General features: G+C 42.5%; 2 protein-coding genes across 4 annotated transcripts in view; both read right to left on the bottom strand.

Moving 5' to 3' along the window:
- The window catches only part of PDPR (pyruvate dehydrogenase phosphatase regulatory subunit), a 29952-nt gene extending 18162 nt beyond the window's left edge, over window positions 1-11790 (bottom strand). Inside the window, exons 1-8 of one of the 3 annotated variants that reach the window (XM_026107353.2) lie at window positions 11687-11790; window positions 10516-10816; window positions 6179-6312; window positions 5125-5206; window positions 4870-5033; window positions 3500-3621; window positions 2172-2289; window positions 668-817 (exon numbers count right to left, since the gene is read on the bottom strand). In XM_026107353.2, the coding sequence (XP_025963138.2) occupies window positions 668-817; window positions 2172-2289; window positions 3500-3621; window positions 4870-5033; window positions 5125-5206; window positions 6179-6312; window positions 10516-10742 (997 nt within the window). In that variant the 5' untranslated portion in view covers window positions 10743-10816; window positions 11687-11790. Of the gene's footprint in view, window positions 1-667; window positions 818-2171; window positions 2290-3499; window positions 3622-4869; window positions 5034-5124; window positions 5207-6178; window positions 6313-10515; window positions 10817-11176; window positions 11509-11686 lie in introns of those variants that run through there. The other 2 variants (XM_026107356.2, XM_026107355.2) reach the window with 2 other exon arrangements.
- Window positions 11791-11993: 203 nt separating this feature from the next.
- The window catches only part of GLG1 (golgi glycoprotein 1), an 89464-nt gene continuing 77493 nt past the window's right edge, over window positions 11994-23964 (bottom strand). The window contains exons 20-26 of the mRNA XM_064519410.1: window positions 22665-22788; window positions 22180-22322; window positions 21842-21943; window positions 21121-21228; window positions 20347-20467; window positions 18227-18333; window positions 11994-17708 (exon numbers count right to left, since the gene is read on the bottom strand). Of these exons, the coding sequence (XP_064375480.1) occupies window positions 17541-17708; window positions 18227-18333; window positions 20347-20467; window positions 21121-21228; window positions 21842-21943; window positions 22180-22322; window positions 22665-22788 (873 nt within the window). The 3' untranslated portion in view covers window positions 11994-17540. The remainder of the gene's footprint in view (window positions 17709-18226; window positions 18334-20346; window positions 20468-21120; window positions 21229-21841; window positions 21944-22179; window positions 22323-22664; window positions 22789-23964) is intronic.

The following is a 23964-nucleotide window of genomic DNA, read 5'->3' as shown; positions in this document are numbered from 1 at the left end:
CATAAGAGAGAGGAAAAAAAAAAAAGAACACACTATGTTCTTTCCTACAGAAACAGCCCTCCACTTAAAAGCACACACAGAATATAAAAATAGAATCAAATAATATGGGAAGAAAAAGACAGAACATTTGGAATATAACAAACCACCATATTGTCAGTGGTGGGATGAAGCCTGGGAAGCAACAACACGAAGTTCTGTCCACAAAAAAACTTCGACTAATGGAAACACACTTGGCAGTTACTGCTGAAGAGAGCTGCAGAAACAAAATACCATGGCTACATGGCAGGTCACCAGTGCTCATCGACTGGGTCACAAGAGGAGTTGCAGGCGGCACTGACAGTCAAAAATCAAACGCAACGGAAGAACAATGTTGGAAAGTTTATGTAGTACTTCACTGCACTAGAGGAAATAAATATATGCTGAAGGTGAGTGGGTGTTTTTAAATGCTACACAGATGTTGGTGTTGCCCTTGGTAAAGGGGTTTTACACAAATTACTGACAAATGAAGAGATGAATGCGTTTGAGAGAACATTCATCTTTCCCACACCTTTCAGATGAAGGCAGACACACATGCTAGCTGGTCTACAACAGCCTGCCTTGTTGCTAACTCTGCCTTCTGCTGAAGCCACATGTTTCATTGCTGGCTGGTCTTTTCTCTCAGACATACCAAAATGATCCCAGTCTTCCTGGAGGTTCTGAATCTCCAGCTGGTTCCGTCCCTCTGTGAAGAGAGGTTTGGGGTTTTTCTCAAAGCCTCCTGAGAGGATGCCACCTTGCCAGTTGCGTATGTAGATCCTGCCATCCGGGTCTATAATAGCTGCAGAAGAAAGAAAAGATGTGGGAAGGGAATTCAGAGAAGGGATAACTACCTCAGACCACAGTTCCACAAACACTGCACTGAGCTCTGGTGATAGGCTGGACCAAAGCAGCAGCCCACTGCTATGAGACGGGACAATCTCAGTCCCCAGCCCCACACTTCCACACCCGTTCTGGTTCTCACATGATCCTTTGGTGAGCCAGTTTAGATTACTAAACCAGCATTAACTCCCCTCACAACCATGCACGTTAATTTTTGGGAAACACAGTAAACAGAATTGAATCTAAAGAGCACCAAAGCCAACAGGACAGTGCTACCAGGAGCAAGAGGACACAAAAGGGAGTCATAACCCATCTGGCACCAAGAAGCTATTATACTGGCTTAGCTCTACTGGAGCTGCACCCCAGACCAGACCTACCACCACCAAAAGTCTGTCCTCCCCCACTTTTTCTTCTTTTACAGCTACTTTTAAGGGACACGAGTCACTGATCGACTCTGCTGCAGGGGTATCAGCAGAAAGAAAGTGGGCCACTCTTGGGTAAGGAAAAGCAGCCAGGTCAGGATGGCTTCTTTCACTGGTAGTGTCAACTTGAAGCTTTTATGAATTTCCACCTGACATGTTCCATAGTAGCTTTTCCACATACAGAAAAGTTGGGAATATATATTTTTTTAAATGACACAATCAAGTAAAGCAAAGCACTCAGGGCCTCTGGTCAGAGAGCTGAATTTCCTGGAGAGCATAAATATTACTCACCAGAAGCAGAAGCTCTTGCTAAAGACTGAGAGTGAATAAGAAACTTTCCACTTCCCAATCACAGCATTCAAGTGGAAGTGCTTTTCTTTAAAAGAGCCAAAAACCAGAACATGGGGGAGGAGGAGCAATTACCTCAAGTGCTTTGGTTGCCCCTACAGCTCATAGACATGTAAATGCCATTGTAAAGCCTTAGCTTCAGTTGGAGGAAAGGAATAGATGGGCCATTTAGGGACAGCAGCCTGAAAGGAAAACATAGTGGCAAGGCTAGCACCCTCTCTCCAGCCCACAAAAGCAGCAGTCCAAGTCTAAAACACACCAGCTTGTCGAACTCGAGTTAAGGTCATTCTCCTCCCTAAACTAACAAATTCTGAAAATCTCAATTCCCGCAGTAAACGTTTTCCCAAGAATAAGGAGAGAGATTCTTCCTACCACTGAAAGAGGACCCTAAGAGCAAGTCAGCTGGAATGTACTTCACAATCCCAATTGAGCTGAGAACTGATAGCCCTTAGTTAGATTTTTTTGTCATAATACACCTACCTTGCCTTGGAAAGGCAGATATAATTCACCAAGAAAAGTGAAATAGAGCTCAAGAATCCTTACTTGGTATGCTGCTTGCTAGAGGTTCCTTTAAAGGATATGTCAGGAGGTAGAAGTGTTCACAGGCATGGACTGGGATACTGACATGTTCCTCCCCAGAGAGGCCCAGCTCATAGGCCCACTGAAAGAAAAAAGAAAAAAAAGGAAAAAAAGAAAAAAAGCATGTTAGAATGCAAAAGAAGAAAACTAACTCCAATTCAAAAAGGCAGAAAGAAAGCAAATAAACAGATCAACTCTGTGGTTTCACTTTCATAAAAGACCAAATCAGATTTGGTTCAGTCCCTTAAACCTTAAACATAAGAAAATTTTTGCTGCTTTCTTAGAATTTGAACTGTTTGGGACAAAAATTGTTTTTCTGTTCCTCATATAACATCTAGAAAAGTGCAGCCCTGGCTTAAGACTAGGAATTATCAATTTACAATACAAAAGCAAAATAAGATCGATACACCAACGTCAACATTGTGCTCAGTCTCTAAAAGCATAATAGACAGGATTTAGGTGCCTGTACCACTAGGACCCCATATTAACAAGACAGCCAGCTGCAAGCTGAGAAACAGCAATTGTCAGATACATTTTCACAGCAGAAAAGCAACAGTACTTAAAAAAAGCCCAAAACTCAAAACATAGCTTTCAGCAGTAGGATAAAGGACAGGCAGAGATTGAACTGTCTCACTACGGGCCAAAGCAAAATCCTTCATAGCAGAAGGGTGCATCCCCCCGCAAGAGAGAGGACAAAGGCAGAGCTGCACCGCCAAACTGCGGGGTGCTCCTCAGCAGGTCAACATCCACTCGGTGATGCCAAGCAAACAGCAAGCACTTGCTTTCCTCCTCCACACCCCTGCTGTTCTAAGAAGCTGAATAACATCGCTCTGATGTACTTCAATAAACCAAGCCAAAGTGAGAACAGTAAAAAAACCAAAAAACCCAAAAAACCCTACACTGAAGAAGTGTTTTCCTTTTTTAGCAAAAGAAAAGTTTTTAGACTCCAATACCTATGCAGCAATAACTCAGCTCTGCTCAATACAGCAATTCTTCAGAGAGGAAAAGAGACAACACTAAAACTGTGGCTACTCCAAGAATTACTTCAGGCTGCAACACACAGGCAGTCATGTGGGAGGACTACTACTGTCCTTTTGGTAGTCTGATCTATAAATGGACATTTTTCTGTCCTGCGAAGCAAACAGTTTTGGCCTGTGAAGTGGTTTGCCTAGTCTGACAGAAAGAAAGTGGCTTTATTAATTTTTTCTGGAGTTCTCTGAAAGATCTCCTTTAATAATACAGAAAAATCCAAATCAAAGGGAAAAAAGAAAGAAAAACTTTAACAATCCAACCTGGCCAGCACAGTTGACAAAGTATTGGCAGGAAATATGTCCTCTGTCAGTCTCAACTCCGGTCACACGACCCTTCTGGACCAAGACATGACTGACACTCGTCCGTTCATGAATCTGGACACCTGAGAAGACATAAGAAAGTCAGCGTACCACCAGCTTTCATTCCAAAGTGTCAGGCTACTAACATTAGACATAATTTAAAAGCTTATTTTCTCTTTAAGACAAAATTTTTATGCTTGACCTGATAATTCCTAAGTGAAACCCTGTCATTTGTAAAACAGCGTACATGTAACTTGTACATGCATAATTGAAAGGCTCAGATTGTGAAGAATTACAGTGTTCTTTCCCATGTGACAATATGGGTGATAAATATACCCCAGTATCAAAAATATGAAAAAAAATCTCGAGCTATAGACTTCCTTCAGTTATAACTCCTTTACGCCACAAAGTCTGAGGCTTCAGATGGCAAGACTGCTTGTTCTTTTATGGGAAGCCAGTCATTCTGTGAAAAAATCGTTTAAGAGTATTCAGAAAAAAAGCAGTACTAAGATACCATTACTTGCCAAAACAAAAAGCTTTGTAATATTTAGCCTCTAAATACTTACTCCTCTCTCAGAAGGACATCAAGTCATAAAAAAAAAAAAACAGACAACCCCCAAAGCCCAACAAATAGCACATACACTGAGTAGCACTTCAAGAGCATGAAAAGCAACTGTTTTTTGGCCCCAAGTCACTATGCAGAAAATATACATACACAGTATAGCCATACTATCTCCACTAATGACTCTACCTAACTTCCTCCTAGGTAGTTTCTTCCAATCTGACAAATCTTCATGCTGAATAAGCCTCATCCCTGCCACCAAATCTATGCTTCGCTACCCTTTTAAACCTCTCCAAACGTGCCAAAGTGCTGTCCAAGCAGCATTTACCACCTCACTTCCAAACCCGCTGAAAGCGTATGTTCTCAACGAAATATTCAACAAGAGAGTCGTGCCTTTTGCTTCGTAGATAACTAAACTCTTCTGATGTGCAATTTTGACTAAGGTCCTATTACAGATTGTATTTATGACAAAACAGAGTGTGCTTATTCAAAGATGTAAGTAAGTAATGAGTACAGCAAACTGGTGCTTGAGCCATCAAAGCAGATCCCTAAAGAATGTGGAAAAAATAATAATCAGCCCAACTTTTTCAAGGGAAAAAATGTGTTTTAAAGAATATAAGTCTTACAGAAGTAACCAAGTTTTGGTCTTCAACGCCCAGTTACAGCCCCCAAACTGATGGCATCCTCATGCAGAAAATTGTATTCTTTTCTGGAAACAAGACACCTATCAGGCAGGAGAGCATTCTATAGATTAACAAAAACCTCATACCATTCCACGAGGCAGCAGTTGCCAGAGCCAGACTCACATCGGCAGATGACACAAGTGCATCTCCTGGCACATACATGGCCCCCACAAGGTCATGAATGTTGATAAGTGGGTGGAACTGTGCCACTTGCTTCGGGGTGATAATTTCGCAAGGTATTCCCATTACACTGCCACAAAACACAAGAAAAATGCCGTCACTAGTCCTGCAGGAGAGCTGATGCAAAGTCGAGATTGGTTATGTTTCCTGCTTATACGTACTTCAGCGATGAAGCAATGCGTTTCAGAGAGATTAGTCGATCCTGAGTCTGAGCCAGTGAAATAGAGCCTGTCTTCATGTACCCTATGACAATGACCAAAGTCGAGTCAGATTTGGACAGGATCTTCGAATTCTTTTAATCTCAGACCCATTGCTTTAGACCCATTGCTTCCATTATGCAGGAGCCAGGAAAACCCAGATCCCTGCATCCACTTATCAATTAGTAATCAAAACGAACTTTAGTCAACGTTTCAAAAAGGCAATTTAATTTTGACTTATGTTCTAACCCTCCATTGCCCTACATTTGTTTGTGTTCATAAAAACAATTAAACTGCACACGTGCTACCAGTTAAAAGAGAAGAGAGGTTACTGGTACAAAGAGAAAACGTCATCTAGTACCTACTCAACCAGAAGAAAACTTTAACCACTAAAAACACGACATTTGCTGGCAACACCACCAGCTGCAATAGATTATACCACCCTCTAAATACTAGCCTTAATTACAGGCACAGTTATTAACCTGTGGTGAGTTTGACACATATCACAAGTCCCTGTAACCAGGCAACTATCACAAGTTCTCCCTATCAGGTGCATGCCTCAACATTTTGGCCAGAGTGAGAGGGAGGATTTCAACACAATGTTTCCTTGATGTTTCCAGAAGTGAGACTACGGTAAAATATCTTGTTTTGCCTATGTTTAGCACTTCTGTTAACCCTTTTGGCTTTTTGAAAAGTGAATTGGTGCAGAAACTGGGTCCTTTGCTTTAGTCTCTGCAATACACTTTTTAGTCTCCTTGAAAAAATTCATCTACATTTGTCCAAGTTACAAACAACAGAAAAAAATGACTACAGTTTGCAAGTAATCTGCCTTCAGTTTGAGCATCTGATTCCCTTCCTCCCATTCTCCTGATCACATTGGTAACATTCCTTTGCATCTGATTCACTCTAAGTATATCATTTTGGAACAGGAACCACCAACTCTAAGACACTGCAAATTACATTAGTATCTCAGTATTAGCGCTTTGATTGAATTTCCCCAAGATTACACTTTTAGTACCTGTTTTTATTCCTGTCTCTTGTTCCAGCTGCTGATACAGCTTGTTGGAGTAGTCTGCCATCTTGAGCTCTATGGCCACCGGCCTGGCTGTGCTCACAATGCCAGCACAAAATCGCGTAGTCCCAGCAGCCAATCTGCAAGGGAAGTTGCAAAGAAGGCCTCATCCGGCTGACATGCGGGGAAGCAAACAAAACCCCCCAAGGATGCTGCTCCAGCAGCTCTACTGACAGCACAAGCCAAACAACCACCTTTCCCCCAAACATATCAGACCAAAAGCTGTCTACGAAGCAGATAGCATTGCTCTCAGCTGGCAGGACTTACACAAAGCATCACAGATTTGCTTCTTAGTAATCAGTGTCTGCTGCACTGCACACGGAAGTAAAATCAGCATAAAACAAAATTCACAGATGCTGGTAATGACTGCTTCAGATCTCAAAAGTGCGACGTTAACCTGTGTACATCAAGCATCTTCCACCTTTGAAATACACTATTAGTTGTAGATAACATAATCAGATGCTTGCACTCCCAGACAAAGGTGAAATCTTTCAAGCATTCCTAATACCAAGCTTAGTTTTAGCTGTATACGGGAAAGAAACTGTCTTTTTCTTCGTTACAGATAAAAGTAGCTCTCCCATAGCTTCGTACTTTGCTGTAGACACATCTCCCCTGTACTAACCTAAGCTAGGGCGTTTGCATGGTGCAGATGCAGATCCACAGCAGCACACTGTTACAAGACAGCTCTCGTCCTTGTGATCCTGGGACTAGCACAGATCTCCCGATTTGGTTATGCGAGCATCCCATTTCACTGAACAGCACAGACAACTTCTCAGGAACAAACTCCAAAAACTCTTCTGTTAAAACCCAAAGCGCGACAATCTCTCTGGGAGTCTACCACAGAAGCGTGAAACCCTGTAACTGCACCTAGTTAATACAGAGATGGAAATTTGCAGCCAGGAGTACATAAATAAGCCCCTCTGAGAATCAACAAGTTGAAAAGCACTTCTCTCTAGCAAATTTCAGATACCTGTTTACCATGGCAATAAAACTTTTACTCCTTTCAAGATACAGCAAGAGACACTTTGAGTTAGCTGTGAAGTATCCCATTGTGCCATGGAGTAACACAAAGCACAAAAGCTACAGGAGAGGTGCCACAGACAACAGCATAGCATCGCATCAACTGCATCAACTAGAACTGCTAGCACACAGACAAACTCTTCAGAGATCAAATCAAGGTCGTAAGAGTTTAACACACTAATAAACCCTACCCTCTACTTGAAAGAAAATTATTACAAGCAAGCTACACAAAATACGTAAAGAATCATGGGTCTGGAACAAAAGTTGCATATCATACTCAGCATAACCAAAGTTCCTTTGGGAAAACAGTTAAGACACCCGTTTTCTCCCTCTTTTCGCTGCTATTTTAATTCATCTCATGAAAGACATTCTTCAGTCGTCTGATTCAACCAAAAAGGTACTATCTCATTACTTCTTTTACACAATAAGGCGTCAACTGAAACTAGCTGGCACCATTAGTGAACACCACCGGGAGAGCAGCATGTATAAATGGACAGAGAAGTAAGCTGAAACCCAGGACACCTAGATTCTAAGATGGCAGCTGAGCCTTTTACGACGCTGTTAAAAGTTGCTTAGACTTGTCTAAAGTATGACTAAACGCTTGGCGCTAACTTTCCCTTAACTATAGTAGGCATTAAAAACGTGTTAGCATATTGACTAACACGCACTCAACGATCAGTCTTCAAGACTTGGTCTATCCCTTTCTCAGTCTCCTCTAACTGCAGAGTGTGGTAATACCTAATTTATGCAACACAAAGGAGATCAATAAACAGAGAACACCATTAATTAAGCACAAATATCCAACTACCTACCAGTAAAATGAAGTAACCAAAAGAAGGAAAAAAGGTATTCCCACATTTGTCCATAGTGCAAGCTAAATACCACTATGTACAGTTAAATGATGCCACAGCTTAACCAGTTTAATCAGCTTTGCCTCTCAGGACAGGTCTGTCACATGAGAGAAACTTAAAGACTCTAAGTCGGATGATGCAGGAATAGATGCAACCTCTAGAGTGCTTTTGGTGCAGCTCATTTCTGTAATTTTATAAAGAAAGCACTTTAAAAAGATTTTTGATCATATGCTCAAGCCTACCCGATTGTTTCTTCTTTCAAAGTGGGATTTCCCTCCGGTGGAAATAAACTTGGGTTTCTTCGGGTCTTACATCTCTGCTGGCCCTCCTACTGTGTAGCAACTACCAGGAGACAGGTACACCTGTTTCTTTTCCCTTACTAAACTGCCCTTAAACAATTGTCTATCTAACTATTTGGTGAAGGGCTGCTGTAAAGATAGAAGACCTACTAAAAACTCTCTGCAGCAGAGACAGGTGAAGACAAGACAATTAGATTCAAGCAGAGCTCTCTCTCAGCCTGCTTCCACAATACTTCCGAGCCATCTTTCCTGTTGCTAAAGCAATCCTGTACTTTTCCATTTGCCAGGCAAGCCTTTGGCAAAATTACTTTTGGCCTATCATCTCCATATTCTTACAGAAATTCAGCACAAGAATCAGTTGTGAAAGGTTCTCTTTTTGCTATGTCCTTTCTCAGTCACAACAGAAACAGCTGAAGCACGTTTAACTATGCTTACCATAATTTAATGCTAAGGTTTTTGTTAATACGACATTTTTCTTTTCCCTTGAGCATGCACATAGACTGAGCTTGTGCAGCATGTCATTCTATGAAGATCTTTAATGAGGTCTTTGTACCCCAACCTAAACTAGTAAGGATTACACTCCTAGCAGCTAATTTCACTTGGAAAGACACTGCTTACAAATGAGGTCTTTGTACCCCAACCTAAACTAGTAAGGATTACACTCCTAGCAGCTAATTTCACTCGGAAAGACATTGCTTACAAGGTCTCAGAGAAGACTTCTCAATTTCCTCTTTGCAGCTGTGAAGATCTTGACACTCCCTGCTTCCCAGCAATGCAAAGTCAAGAAGTCATAGCTAATTATTCCTGGAAACAGCATCAGGTGGGAAGCTCTAAGCTAGAAGGTAACAATTCTCCGTCCAGTGTGCATTTAAGGTGTTGGAAGCTGCTGTGATAAACACCTCTTCAAATTCCCAAACACACGTTTTAGCACTGTCTCATGCCAAAGTCCCCAGACTCCTTAATGAAAACACCAGGAATCCACTTCTGAAGCAGAAATCTAGACAACAGGAAAAGGCTGCACGGTAAACTTCAAACAGGATCCATGTACTCAGGCACAGGCTTCAGATCCAACTCGCCAAACAGCATGCAAAGTCTTTCTCTACCTCGTATTCAACCAAACTATAATGGACTTAACTGTTTTACAGAGAGGCACTAAATCCCTGTAATAGACAAACTCTAGATAACCAAAGCCTTTAACAGGGCTGTGGTTAGGACACGTCTATGGAATAACCTCCACAACTCCTGAAATCTCTTTGAAGTCTTGCTAGTGGCGTAACGCTTCATTTACCTATCCCCACCCAGTTACAGAGAAGGTCACTGGGGGCTGGATGGTGTATACAGATTTTTAGGTCTTCTAGTTCCACTATAAATATTTTGTTAAAATGTTCCATCTTTGAAAGCTACATGTGTTTATTTTTATTTTTTGCATACTCACCACCTGTGAGTAAAACACAGACAAACTTTAGTCATATCTCTCTCAGGCTATTCCTAATGCCAGTATGTTTCTTGCAGGGCAAAAACATGTAAGCTGTTCTAACCCTTACAGCTCAAATCGCTGCAGGCAGGCCTGAATGTCAATCGAAACCTCCTGCAAACATATGCATACATAAAAAAAATGCGAGTAACTTTGCCCACTACATTATTTCCCACACCTACATGCAAGTACCTTCAACATTCATAGCTAAGAGTTTGCAGAGGAAGGTTTAGTAAATGAAAATACCTTACACTCCGAGTCTCTTTATTTAGGAATCAGTTGAGAAATTAGCAAGATCATAATACTGGTTGAGTACAAGCTCAGTGTAAATGTAAAAGCTCAGATTTCAGGTCTTTTTAGTTTGTGACCTCTTGTCTCACACAGTGGAGGAGATGGAAAGCGGAGTGGAAGGACTTTTTAGAAGCAGCCTTTATGGCTTCATCATACAAGGGATACCCTGCACCTTGCAGGTGCCTTGTGCATGTGAAGAAGCAGTAGGACTCACTACTGATGTTCAGTATAAGCCTATTCCATGGCTCCAACACCAGATAATAGGTAAAAATAACACATTACAGTAGATGCTGCTCCAGTGCATGCATGTTCTGTCTATTTTTGTTATGAGAAAACCTTAATCCTTACCTGCCCTGCTCAAGTAAGACTATATCCTTCCAACCCAGCTTGGAAAGGTGATATGCCACTGATGTGCCCATGATTCCACCACCACAGATGACAACCTGCGCCTGTGCTGGCAAGGAAATTGGATGAGGTTCTGCTGTACTTGAGGTACTTCGCCGGGAGCACGTCATTCTTCTCCATCTCGGGTTAGCTGCCCGCCACCGGACATCTGACAGTAATCGGAGAAACATCCTGGCAGCTATTTGTCAGTTTTCTTAAAGCACAACCCTAGACTCGTTCAGACGTTTGCTCAGTACCACTCCTTCTAGGAAGGAAAGACGAGAGTCACATTCCTGCTTATCTTATTATATACAAGGTTGGAAGTGGCAAATATCACATGGTGTATTGGGTATAAGTGAACACGTGCATGCTGATGAGTAAACAAACAGGACAGCAGTTACTTAGTCCCCAAAGGACAGTCTTACTATTAAAATTTAAACTTAGACAGATCAAGTAATGGGTATGGTAATGGCACTTTATCTTGGTGGCAGCACAACTTGCCAACGACCGAAGAACAAGAGGAGAGCTGAAAACAAAGGGCAAGAACGCTCTCTCGCCAACAACGGGGAGATTAGGGAAAGTCAACGAGCACAGACAGAACACACTGAACTCTTTCGTGGACTACCTTAAAAAGGCTAAGGTTAACAAGGGAGCAAAGCAGCTCGATGCTAACGCTGCGGTCTCAGCAGCTAGAGCACGCGGCTGCAGAGGCGCTTCCTGACAGCGCTGCTTCCACAGGATGCTCCCGGGAACTCCCCGCGCGGCAGCAGCACACAGCTGACAGCGGTCAAAGCTGGAACGGGGCAGCTAACCCCCGCTCCGCCTGCGTTAAGCAGGTTATGGCTGTGCCCTCGCGCTGATCCAGGGCTCGGCCCCAGCCCCGCCGCGGGCCGCCCGCGCCGCGCCCCAAACCTCCGCGTTACCACAGCAGCGGCCTCCAACGAGAACCCGCGGGGAAGGGGCCGCGGGGGGAGGCCCCGCGCTGCCCGGGGGCCGCCGCCTCAGCCCGCCTCCCCCCAGGCAGGCCCGCGGCCCAGCGCGCCCAGGGGCCGCCGGGCGGGACGAGGGGCGCTGGAGGCTACGCGGCGCCGGTACCGGGGGCGGCGGCGGGGCTGGGGGGGGGGAGGGGGCTTACCTGGAGGCGGGGGAGGCCTGACTGACCTTCCGCGCTTTACGGCCGCCACACGGGGCGCGACAGCCGCCCTGCGCGCTGCGTCACCGCGCATGCGCCAATCCGAGCCCGCCACCGCTCCCCCCACGCGCGCTTGCTACGGGTGGGAGGGGGGAAAGAAGCCCCGCCCCCCGCCCTGAGGGGCCGTTGGAGAGCCCGGAGGCTTCTCGCAGTTGGAACATGACACAATTCAGAAAGGAAGCTCAAACCGAGACCGAGAGGGACCAGGTTTAGCGCCAGCGAGTCGTAAAAAAAATCCAAAAACAACAAGTAAAAACCTGCAGACTCTTTTTATTAAATTCTCCCATTTCATCTGTACAGAAAAAAATGCACATTATGTTCAGAATCTCAGTAACATCTCAAAATTACACAGCATGAACATGTAAAAACAAGAAACGGCCAGGATTTTATACACAGAAAGGAAAACAATTTACAAAAAAAGTCTTGTTAATGTCACATTTTAAAAAAAAGACTAAATTCAAAACAGCTTTTGCTGTACAATATGAATTTGTTGGGTCTCTTTTGTACACTATCTGGGGAGGCTCGCAATATCGTCCCTATATACTAGTCAGAGATCACTAAGTGTACCTGTATTATCCCCCTCTCTTACCCTCCCCTACAAACAAACATTTCTAGTTTCTCTGGTATTTTTTTTTCTTCAGTCCAACACAAACATTAGTCACAGTTTCTGATCACATCCAGTCAGCACAAGTGTCAAAGCATAATCTACGGGCAAAAGTCGCGCCTTTCTGTTTTCCCCTGTTTTTGTATTTTCCAGGCCACCAGCTGCACATGTGCTTTCAGTCAGTAAATTCCCTGGGGCAACGCAGTGGAGTTGGGCGCAACCACCCACCCAGAAACAGCTCTTTTGCAAAAACCAACTGGGATGTTTCTGCAAAGAGGCAGCGGCAGCTGCTTGTCACCAGCAAGAGCAGGGAGATATTCCCGGCCCCTACAGGTAACGTTCAGCCGACGTGATGCAAAACGCTACCGGGATCGGGTGGGAACAGCCGTGCCAAGTGAGTCCGTGCTCCCTCCCGCTGGGGCGAGCCCTCACTGCGAGTGGGCTCCCGGGTATCTGCACGTGCCCTGCCGCAGTGGCTCATTACCTTCAGTTCTGGCCTCAGCATGGAAAGCCTGTGCAAAGATCAGTACCTGGGAGCTGCCCTTAAGAGGCTAAAACCATATGCAATAATGTATTTTTATACAAACCAACACTAAAGCAGTTGGGAGTCCACAGAGCTATTTTAATGGGGACAGAAGCATTAGGTGAAATGCTCTGATCTTGTACCACACTCATGCACTCGCACACACCTCAGAACTACCCTTGTAAATCAAAGCTGGCGAAGTAAAAAGCACTACAATCTTTCAACTAAATAATAAAGTTGTGTTTTAATAGAAGTCACCATCCACCTTGAACACACTTCTACCACATCAGATTTAAGCGATCTCTCTGGTCTATCACATTTTCTTCCCTACTGTACCCACACACAGTAAGTTTCTGTATTGAGACTTGAAGTCTGCTGTGTCAGAGTCCTCTGCTATTTGCACACTATGCTTACTGTGGATTCTTTCAGAGCAAGATGGTTGTATTTGCATGGATTTTCAAAGGTCAGATTCAGGGCGAAATGCTTAAGTGATTTTGTTAGAGAATTATATGAACTTCAAGAGGGCTTTTCAGACCCTTTTCAGCGACACAGACACACAGGTACTCAACTCGCAGACTAGCTGAATGTTACATGAAGTGTAAGAAATATTGTTCCTATCCACATCAGTTACAACAGCCTGAATGACAAAAGCAAGGCAAGGGGAATCCAAAGTCAGAACAAAGCCAAAGGACTTGATTTGACCCACTAGATAAACAATAAATAAGTTTTTTTTCCTTAAAGTCAACAAGAATGAACATTAATGGGGTAGCCAGAGTAAAGTAATGAGGTGTACATGATGCACAGTCCCCCTCACCCATGTCATCTAAACACATGCTGTCAACTGGGAAATGCAAGCTAACTTGTTAGCCCTTGCAGCAGGAGGGAAAAGGAGAGCTGCATGCCATGCTAGTTATCAGTCATCTACCCTTTCCATATATCCCCAGGAGCATCAGCATAACCGTATCTAGAATAAGCTCTCAAACAGAAGGCGTTGCTATGATAAGAAGAAAGACTCATGCAGTACATGGTGGAACGCAGCCTTCTCCACTAAGAGGTGAGGGTCATAAAAAGGAAGGAGGACCAGAAGTTTTGCTCCAACTCTTTTCTTGGTTGACACAGGCATTTCTAGTACTTTCAATTAGATCATGAAAGTTAAAAGGCTTCCTTAAATTAAAAGGCAACAGCAATGTTTCTCGCCACCATGTATTTCTTTCCCTGCAATGGAAAGTGGTTGCCTGTAGGCAAGATGTTGTGTTGGCAACAGCACAAACAGGTTATTTTTGAAAGAGCATTTGTGTGAGGGTTTTTTGTGCTTTTTGAGACCTCCAGATATTTAGGTATATGTGAAAAGTAGGAAAACATTTCAAGACTGGGATTGGTAGATTTCCAGTCACTAAAAAAAGCATACTTGGTCATTAGCACTGTCAGGAGGCCCTTTTTTAAAATGTGAATAGTGTAATGCTTAATGACAAAACAGCCTGGGTCCTTTGACCAAGGTCATGCCAAAGACCCACCTTTTAAAGGTAAGTTTGCCCTGTGGCAAACAGAGGCATTTGAAGGAATCATGTAGAAACTTTAGTATTCTACCTTTTGCTTTGTGGACCTCCTGATGCATACTCATAACGCTATCACCAAGCACTCACAGTGAAAGCAAATTCCCAGGTGAATCTACTGGCAGTAAGAAATACTGCAGACTGGAGCCTCCTAATGCAGCTCTCCAGGCACCAGTGCTGTCTAGTGCTTATTCCATTGGTGTGAAACTCTGCTAAGCAATCTCCTTAGCAGTACAGATGCCCAGCTAAGATGAAAGTCTCAGCAGTAAGTCACCCAGCAGGGATTGTGACCGCAGGCAGTTAAGGACTGAGAACACTGCTTTGAAGAACACAAGTGCATGGGTTTGCATGTGCGGACTAGACGTAGCCACACATTCCAGGGAATAACATACACTCTAAACCATTTAGGGCACTGCTCTTACTCTTGTCTAACATTTGTGTCATGCCAAAATACATCAGTGCACTGTCTGCAAAACCAACAAAAATAGAGGAAATTTGCTTCCTGTATCTTAACCTTCTCCAAATTAAAAAGCAAATAACTAGAGGCCTTATATCGGAAAGTAAAGACAGCAGTTACTTTCAGAGCCTGAACAGGATTACATTCAGAACTACGGCTACAAACTTGCAATGCTTCACTGCAGTGCCATTTGGAATTTTGGGTAAAATGCCATTTCTAGACAATGCGCCACGTAACTAGGCTTTTCAGGCTAATCAGGTTACAAAATGCCTCCTCAAAAGTCACAACAGAAAAACCCTCTCCCTCTGAAGAGCAAGCTAATTATGCCTGATAGGCATCGAAAAAGCAGGACCTGGGCCAAGCAAGCAAGACTGCGCGCAGAGATTCCATTTCCCTTCTCTGCAGCTCTGTGAACACACTCCCCCATCTCTACAGTAGTAACTCACTTCAGCACTTTGACTGTAGATTTTTTAACTGCCAAACTAACATCCGAGTGTGTTATACACCTGTACTACCTCAAGAAATGTGATCAACCATTCCTTTTCCCTACCAGTTCATGCCTACAGAGAGCCAGTTAACCTGCATTAGCACCAGGGAACAGGCCTGAGAGAAGGAACTGAGGCTTAATTGCTGTTCTACTTACCACTTAACTGGAATCCTATCACACACACCAGTTCTCTGCTGAATCTTCATCGCTCAGACTTTCTCTATTGCTTGCCTTGCGTTCACAATACTTTCACTTAAAAACAGGAGAGCTCATGAAAGACTACCGTTTAAGACACAACTAGATCACTAGTTGTTCGCTGTCCATCCTCAGAGTGGGACAACAAAGATATGTCTGCAAACAACTTAGCTGTGTACACCTCTCTAGCACTTCGTAAAGGCAGCAAAAGCCATCACAGTATTTTGTATACACACCATTCTGTACTCTCAGCATCGTTAGAATCAGCTGGTCCACATCCAAAGTGTCTCAGATCATCTCCACTGTTCCTCTAGAGAACAGTGCAGAGGGCTGGAAATGTCAGATCTTACCTAGCAGTGCACTAAGTGGGGAAAGAAAGTTACGGTTCAAGCCTCAGCCTAAGGTGGACAGTTTTAGGCACATGATTTTTACTGCAGCACACACAGGTGAGCACATCTAAAAGGCTAATAAAATACATCCTATTGTACATGCCAACTCTCACGCAGTCACTTCTAGGTTTCAGCAACGCACTCAACCTAACTCCTCAGGTTTCAACCACAGCATGTGGCCTATGACCTCCACTCCTTGTACTGGGGGAACAAAGATGGTGGTAAGTAGCTTTCACAACTAAAGGTGTAGCTTTTTCAAGACACCTTCTTTGCGCTTTCAGGTATGAGTATCAGGTTCTGGAAGTATAACTATATATAGCCTAAGCGTGCACACTGGTGGTAACAACATGAAAGCTATTTCCCTCCAAGATCCAGACACTTCCACCCTTTGTGCAACACTATCATCCCCCACCTCCTCCTCTCCTGCTTGGTATCCTGGACCAGCACCTGTGTCCTACATCCCAGGAAATGCCAGTTTCTATCCTTAATCAACTGTACTTGTGGAAACTAAAAATACTTTTCAGTGCTTCAGTTCAAGCAATTAAGACCCAGACAGGTCAGTTACAAACCACTGCACTAACCCCAAGCAACTGTTTTACAGTTAGAGATGTTGACTGTTCAATCGCATCCCACATCACTGGCAAAGCACACTATTGCCAGTATGTCAATACCATCTGTAGATAGTTAATTCAGAAGGGTAATAGCTCAGCAGCAGCAAAGTAAAATAAACGGAGTGTTAAAATTTTTCCGCCTCATCACTGATAAAGTTGACTGCGTAACTGGTCATGGCACTTAATGCCCACTGACAGCAGCACTGTACACTACTGACAGGCTGTATATGCCTTGTGTGTACACCACGTCTTTAATCTACTGAAATACAAGTTGTACAGCTCACATGGTATTTGATCCTGGTCAGTATTTTATTCTATCTTGCGAGTGGTAGAGGAAGAAAGGGAGGACATCTTTTCAGCCAAAAAAATCCACAGTAACAAAAGCAGGATATTCACTAGAAGATGACACCAGTGACTGGTGTCCTTAGGTTGTCCAAGACTATGCTCTGAAGATGCTTTACATAAGATGAGCAAGATGTCCAAAACAAGGCCAACTGTGGTGTAAGATGCAATTTACCCTTTAATTTCCTGCCTCAATTTCACCCAGCCACAGAGGATAACTATATTTCAGTATGAACCATTACCTAAATCATACAGTTGGTATGCAGATATATGTCTTTCTTTAAAAATTTACTTAAAAACTGCTTGAGCTGCAGGTCATGTCAGTCCGATTTGGAGAGTGAAGGCAGTTCCAACAGTACAATAGAGACTTGTCTACAGGCAGGTAAACGAGAGTCTGCTAACAAAGGGGTAACGAAAGCTGCTGGCTGGGTTGCCAATGTTGCACACAAACTTTCATAGGATGAAGATGCCGTGGATGAGATCCAGGATGGGAAAACTGAGCCAACACCTGCTGCTGTTCTAATTTTTTTTTTTTTTTTATTCTCCTCTCACAAGAGGGGGTGGGTAGACTATACAGAGGAGGGCTGTACAAAACTGGGCACTGGGCAGGCATCTCTTCAGCAGGCAATCCAGGCTCTACCTGTCCTTGAGCTCTCTTGTCACCCGCTTGGTGATGCGTCCACACATCAGGCCGATCAGGAAGAGTACACAGATGCCCACCGTGATCACAGACAATATATAATTCTTGGACGGAGAGGTCATAACTTGCATGGCAAGGTCAGAAAACCCTTCTGCTGGGGCAACCTAGGGGTGAGAAGAGAATAAATGAGCCAAAGAACTGTGCTTTGCATGCGACTCAGACAGGTCATTTATGAGGTTTAATCTCTGCTGCTGCTGTTGCCTCCTCCCACAGTCAGACTTGCCCTGAACCACAAGCAAGAAGGCCTGTAATGATTCATCTAAACGAAAAACTGCTCAGGAGACAGCTTTATAACAGGAAGTTCTGGTGACCCCATTCACTGCCCTAAACCTTCTCGACAGGAGACCAAGCCCTGCATGCCCAGAAGACTATTTAATTCTGCACTGTTGAGGATGCATCCCAGATACAGGGGAAAAAAAAGAATATATAAATAAGTAAAAAAAGGAGGCTCGATTTCACATTTCTGGATTAAACTCAATGCTGTACTTCAATCAAAGACACATTAATTTCACTACAGCTCAGGAGCTCAGGCTTTTAATAAGCAGTTTACAACAAATCAGTTTAACGAAAGAACCAATGCCAAAAAAATGAAGTAGTTTACTGAAATGCTTTACATATTCACCTTTGCAGCATAGCTCCACATTTCAATACGATCATTAAGGCGCTTCTTGCATTCAGGCTGCAACCTCACACGCTTATCTTCCAGAGCTTCCATTAAGCATGACATTTCTGTAATGTGTAGAAGATGGTATTACAAACTAGAAACAGTGGCTTCAGTGGTTTGCTAAGAAGAGATCGCTAGAAAGGGACATTCCAATTCTTAAGACTGACAGCTACACAGCTTTTTAAACAGACTAGCTAATCTGACAGAGTCTATAAAACCCTGTTTTTCTCCTGCAGCTAGCAATTTAATAAAGATTTATGATTAATATGTTTTGAGAGGCAAGGAATTTTGACTTCTAAAGATAAAAGATTGACGTTACATATCCAAGATGTAGTTCATGTGATTTATATGAGATTAAGTTTTATAAATCTGAACCTTTATTGAGCTGTTCTCTAAATTCAGTGCTATCACCCTTTAGTGAGAACTAAGATCAAATTCAGGAAAAAAACACAATAAATCTGCTTAGGATTGTTAAGTGTTTTTCTTGGTAAACAATGTTTTGGAAAGGTTTCGCTTCCTGCATTCTCAGAGTTCTGTGCAGAGGAAATGGTGTTACAAGGTACTGGGCTACACTGGGTACTGGCCTACAGACCAACTTGGCTAATTCTTAATAATGAATAATTGGCTAACAATAATTAACAATTAATTATATAATAATTAGAATTAATATTTATAATAATAATTAATAATTGGCTAATAAGCTCTGTTAGAAGTTCAAATGAGACACTGACATTTCATGTGTCCTTTATACTTATGCTGCCTTACTTGAATAATTCCTAATTGGATGCTTTCTGCTTTACAATGGAGAGTTATTGTTCATAGCAGGCAAACAAGCTTTAAACCTTAAATTAACTCCAGATTTTTAAACACAATTGTTAGTTCAAACACTCAGTGGCAGATCCCTCTTTAAGTTATACTTCCGCATATCTTCAGTGCAAACACACCAGAACACACATCAAAAGAATTGAGACAAAACAAGAAATAAACAGAGGATATGCGGAATTTCGGAAAGGCATTCAATAGCCATCATAAAAGAAAGATAATGACCAGGAAAACACTTGGCCTATTTCTATATACAAATTCAGGAAAACAAAAATGTTTAGACTTTTTTTTGCACTAGCTTTTCTTAAACAGCCATATATACTAGTGAGCTAGCTAATACAGTAGTAACAAAGGGCAAGAGCTTGACCCCAAACAGGGAAGAAACAGGTTAGGAAATATTTAGATAAGTGTTTCAAGTGGCCTGAACCTGCTGCACTCTGTCTTAGGGGACTTGAAACGGTTGATGAAATCTCAAAGCCTTCAGCAGCTATGTGAGCTTAAAAAATGTAGGAAAGATTGCCTATCTTCTGGCAGACCAGAGAAGAAAAATATGCATCTTTAAGCAGAGGAGGAAAAAAAGAGGATCAAAATACTTCAGCTTAATTTTATCCATCAAAAACACTTAAACAAAAAAAGCAAACTAGGAACAATTACTGACACAAAGAAGGACCAAGGGGGATTTGCCAAGAATGGATCTTGTGAAACTAATCTGATTTGCTTCTGTAAGAGGAAAAAGCTTATTAGTTCCAGAAAAGTTTTTGATACAGTCTGATATAACACTGTCATAAGCAAGCCTGGGAGCTGTATCCTATATGAAGCTGATACAGGGTGGAGATAAACATCATTGAAAAATTCAGTCCATGTACTTAAGGGCTCATTTTTCAATGGAAGGATTTACTGAGCAGGGATTTTACAGAAGGGTTATAGATTTGGCATCATGCACTATTTTCAGTAATCACATGAATGATGGAACGTAACATATACTTATTAAATTTGCAGATAAGGCTGCAAGGATATTATATTAGCATTGAGGAATTATTTCCTGCCTTGGACACAAGGCAGAACTAAAACACTTCTTGACAACCCTTCTAGTGCCATGACTTGAACAAGGGCATCTACCACCTCTGGCGCAGTTCCACCTCACTACCCGCAAAGGACTGGCAGAAATATCTGGTACTTAAGATAATACTGGTAGGAGAATGCAGCTTAAGGCCCTCAGGACAAACAGGTTGTATGAGTAAAGCATAAACACTCACGGCGTCCTCTTCCTGGTGGAATGGCAGCGCAGTGGTGTTTGATGTCTAGGGCACAGGCTGTGTGAAGCACTGGGTCAACAAATATATCTGCTTTGCTTTCTTTCAGCATGTTGAGCACTTCCTGGGGAAGGAAAAATTATAGGTACATCTCAAGAAAGGAAGGAGAACAAAACAATACAGATCATACCACTCAATGTTTCTGAAAGGTGGATCATCTCTCTTAATCCACGATCACAGAAAAACAATACCATTACTAGATATGAGTACAAATGCTGGTCTAGGCTGGATTAAATGTCCTGCTTTATAAGGGTGAGCTTAGTTAAGATCACCAAATACTATATTAATGTAAAATACAAGCTCAATATAGCAGAGCTACTTCAGCTAGAATTGAAATAAATGCCACAGCTATGGGGGCAGTTCACACGACTCAATCACAGCCAGTGCCTAGGCCATATTCAGCATTTGGGAAGCTTGCAACTGACACAGCAGCAGAAAACAGATTACTAACAACAAACTTTGGCAACCGTAGTCAAGAATGGATCCAAGTTCTGGAACAGCAGCGTACACTGCACTGTAGGCACAATTTTTACTGGCAAATTGAAATTGAATTGAATTGCTGCAGGCAAGAATTGAGATGGGCAAAGAAATCTGCAGAGCTTTGGCTTCACACTAGCTAGAACGTGGCCTGGGGTATGACATGGAAGAATACTTAAGAACACTGACTTCTGCAGGGACAGGATGCCTTTTACGGCATGTTCCATTTAATTCCTTTACCTTCTTGCACATTTCTGTTTTTATTTTCAGCAGATTCACTTTCAGACATTCTTCCACCTGCCCAGTCTGCTCCTGAGCTGCTGCTTCTTCTGCACACAAGTTGGAAATCTATTTTGAAAAAAAAGTATTCTAACATTAAAAATAGTACACAACAACCATTCTGCCTTCCAACACATTTGTATCTCAGCACATTAGTCCATCACAAGAAATCCAACCTGGCTCATTCAATACGCATTCCTTCTTAATCCAACATCAAGAAGTCAGTATTGCTATACCGAGAGGAAGGCAGGGAGAAAAATTGCATAGAAATACTGTTAAGACATGAAGTAAACAATACCTGAGACATGGCTTATTAAGCTAATAAAAGTAAAAGCTCAAAATTTGACTGTATTCCAGTTAAGATTGACAAGGCCAGTGAACAACTACTCATTTTTCACAATAGCAATGCAATATATGACCATGGTCATAAGTACTGACAAGATGCCAGATGCCAAACTTTACTTCATCCTAGCCACTACACAGGAACCTGCAATTCTTACACGCTAGGCAAAAGTTGCAAGCAGAGAACCTAACTAGCCAGAAGCAGGTGAAATTTGTTTTATATTAGTAGATTTCATGTTTTAAGAAACACGAAATCTGTTTCATGACAAAACTTCTCAGTTCCAAGCTCCTGACGAGAGTTTTCATCCTGAATAAGCAGCTGGGGAGTTATTTCTCCTACCTCTTCAGAGCAATGCATCTGAAGCTGGGGATCCAGCCGATAGTCAAGAGCCGATTCCTGGATTATCACTCGGATTTGGTCCTCACAGTCTGGAGAGAGACGCTATTAAGCGGAGAAAGTCATTAACCCATTCCATGAGCTTTCTTTTCATAAATCAATCACCTTGCATTTTAATCTGTGTAGTTTGTGGCAACTGTACAGCAGAATAAAAATTCATTTAGGCACAGCACATTACATAGGCTGAACACGCCACAAGTCGAAGTTTCATTTAGTATTCAATGAGCGTTGCTCAGCACATACCCGCACAGTCCCTATTTACGTGCATCATCTCTACTCACCTGGTCTGCGTATTTCAACTTCAGGCATGAGATGACTTGTCCCTCTAACTCTGTATCATCCTTGGCTCTACTCAGGATATTTTGGCAAAATTTGGGTATGTCTGCTTTGCAGGCCTTCCGGAGCACTGGATTTAAGCGGTAATCTAACCGAGAAAGAAAACACAACGGAACTTCATCTCTTCAGATAGAGCATAACACTCCAAAAGAACTTTGATAGAACATCTTCCAGAAATATTGTTTTGGCAGAAAAAAAAAAATAGTATTTTTTCCACAGAAGAATTTCAACTTGCAGTAAGTGCATCAGAGGAACAAAGCAGACCCAGTAACGCATACTGGCTCTCAGCAACGAGGCTAAAGAAAAGCACGTGCACTGACAATTGTAAAGAAGAATGAATGAAGAGAATAGCCTTCCAGTCATGCAGATCACCCACCACCTCAGGCAAGCAGTTCATTTCTTTATTTTTACCCCCACAGGAAGGGAATACCTGTGTTCTGTGTAATCTGGCGCTTGGTAATCATTTGCTTGCATTTAGGATCCATCACTTCACTGTTCTTATTCTGTTTCAAACACTGCAACATGTTTTTTGAGTCTGCCTCTGGGCAAAATCGCTACAACAAAACAAAACAAATTTCAGCACTAAAGCACTTCAAACATCATGTATTCATGGAACAGAATATCCACACGCCTAACCTGGAGGTAGACAGAACTCAATTCTCCCTAGCCCCAACACCTCCTATTAGTAAGAATAGTGCCATTCGCTAAACTCGCTGTGGACTTGAACATCTGTATTTATGGAGTGTGAGCTGAGCAGTATAGTCTTGACTAGCCAAGGTTCTAGGCTGCAGCTTGCATTGGTAGTACCAAAAGCAATTTGCTTTTATTTTCCATTCATAAGTTACCACATGTCTTTGTGAGAAACCCACATCAAATCAGATCCCGTACACTACTGCTTTCACTCCCCTTTGTTTTAGAAATTAAAAAGGGAATCTGGTAACTCCATATACTGCTGTTCTCCATAACAGCTGGAGGGACAAAGTAACAGGTAAATACTTCATGGGTAATACTGAGGACAAGGTAAGACCACGTAGCACCAGACAGCTGCGAACAACTCACTGACACTAATTTGTCCATTCCTGTCCTAAATCAGAGTATAAAGTGAGTTAGCTCATTGCAAATTTGGACTAAGTCACTTGTTCCTTCTGTCAGAAATTAATTCTGTGGTTGTAAGATAGAGCTGCTGTACTGATAATACTCACTCCATCTTTGATGCTAAAAGCATAAATCTGTTTCAGAGAGCTATAAACTCTCAAGATATTATGTTTCAGCCACAAGAAGGATTCAAAGTACTGTACAGAGTACACACATACATAGTAGTGTTTCAGGGCTTGCAGTCCTAGCTACTATGCAGAAGTGTTTTGTATTAACATTCACTGCTGTTTTTCCACATAGCACCACTTTAAGCCAGCATTTGCTATTTTAAGTATCAAAGTTTTCACACAATTTTGCCTACTCTATGATGAAAGGCTGCACCAGGTCAACAGTGAACTTAAGAGGTTACTCCCCTCCGTAATCATGGTAACTTCTCCACCTTTGCTAAAGGCCAATCCACTGTAGCAAGGGGACTGATCGGATCAAAACTGTATCAAGAGTCGCAGCACAGCCGACCTCCTCCTCTACTGCTTCTGGCACTTGGGGAGACAAATATGTTTGTGCACAGGCTTTAAACAAACAGGTATTTGGAGAAAGAAAAGTTGAAAGAGAAGTGCCTTAAAGAAACTTCAGCC

Source organism: Dromaius novaehollandiae, chromosome 13 (genome assembly GCF_036370855.1).
Source record: "Dromaius novaehollandiae isolate bDroNov1 chromosome 13, bDroNov1.hap1, whole genome shotgun sequence".
Classification (NCBI taxonomy): Eukaryota; Metazoa; Chordata; class Aves; order Casuariiformes; family Dromaiidae; genus Dromaius; species Dromaius novaehollandiae.
This window is presented reverse-complemented; position numbering and strand designations above follow the sequence as displayed.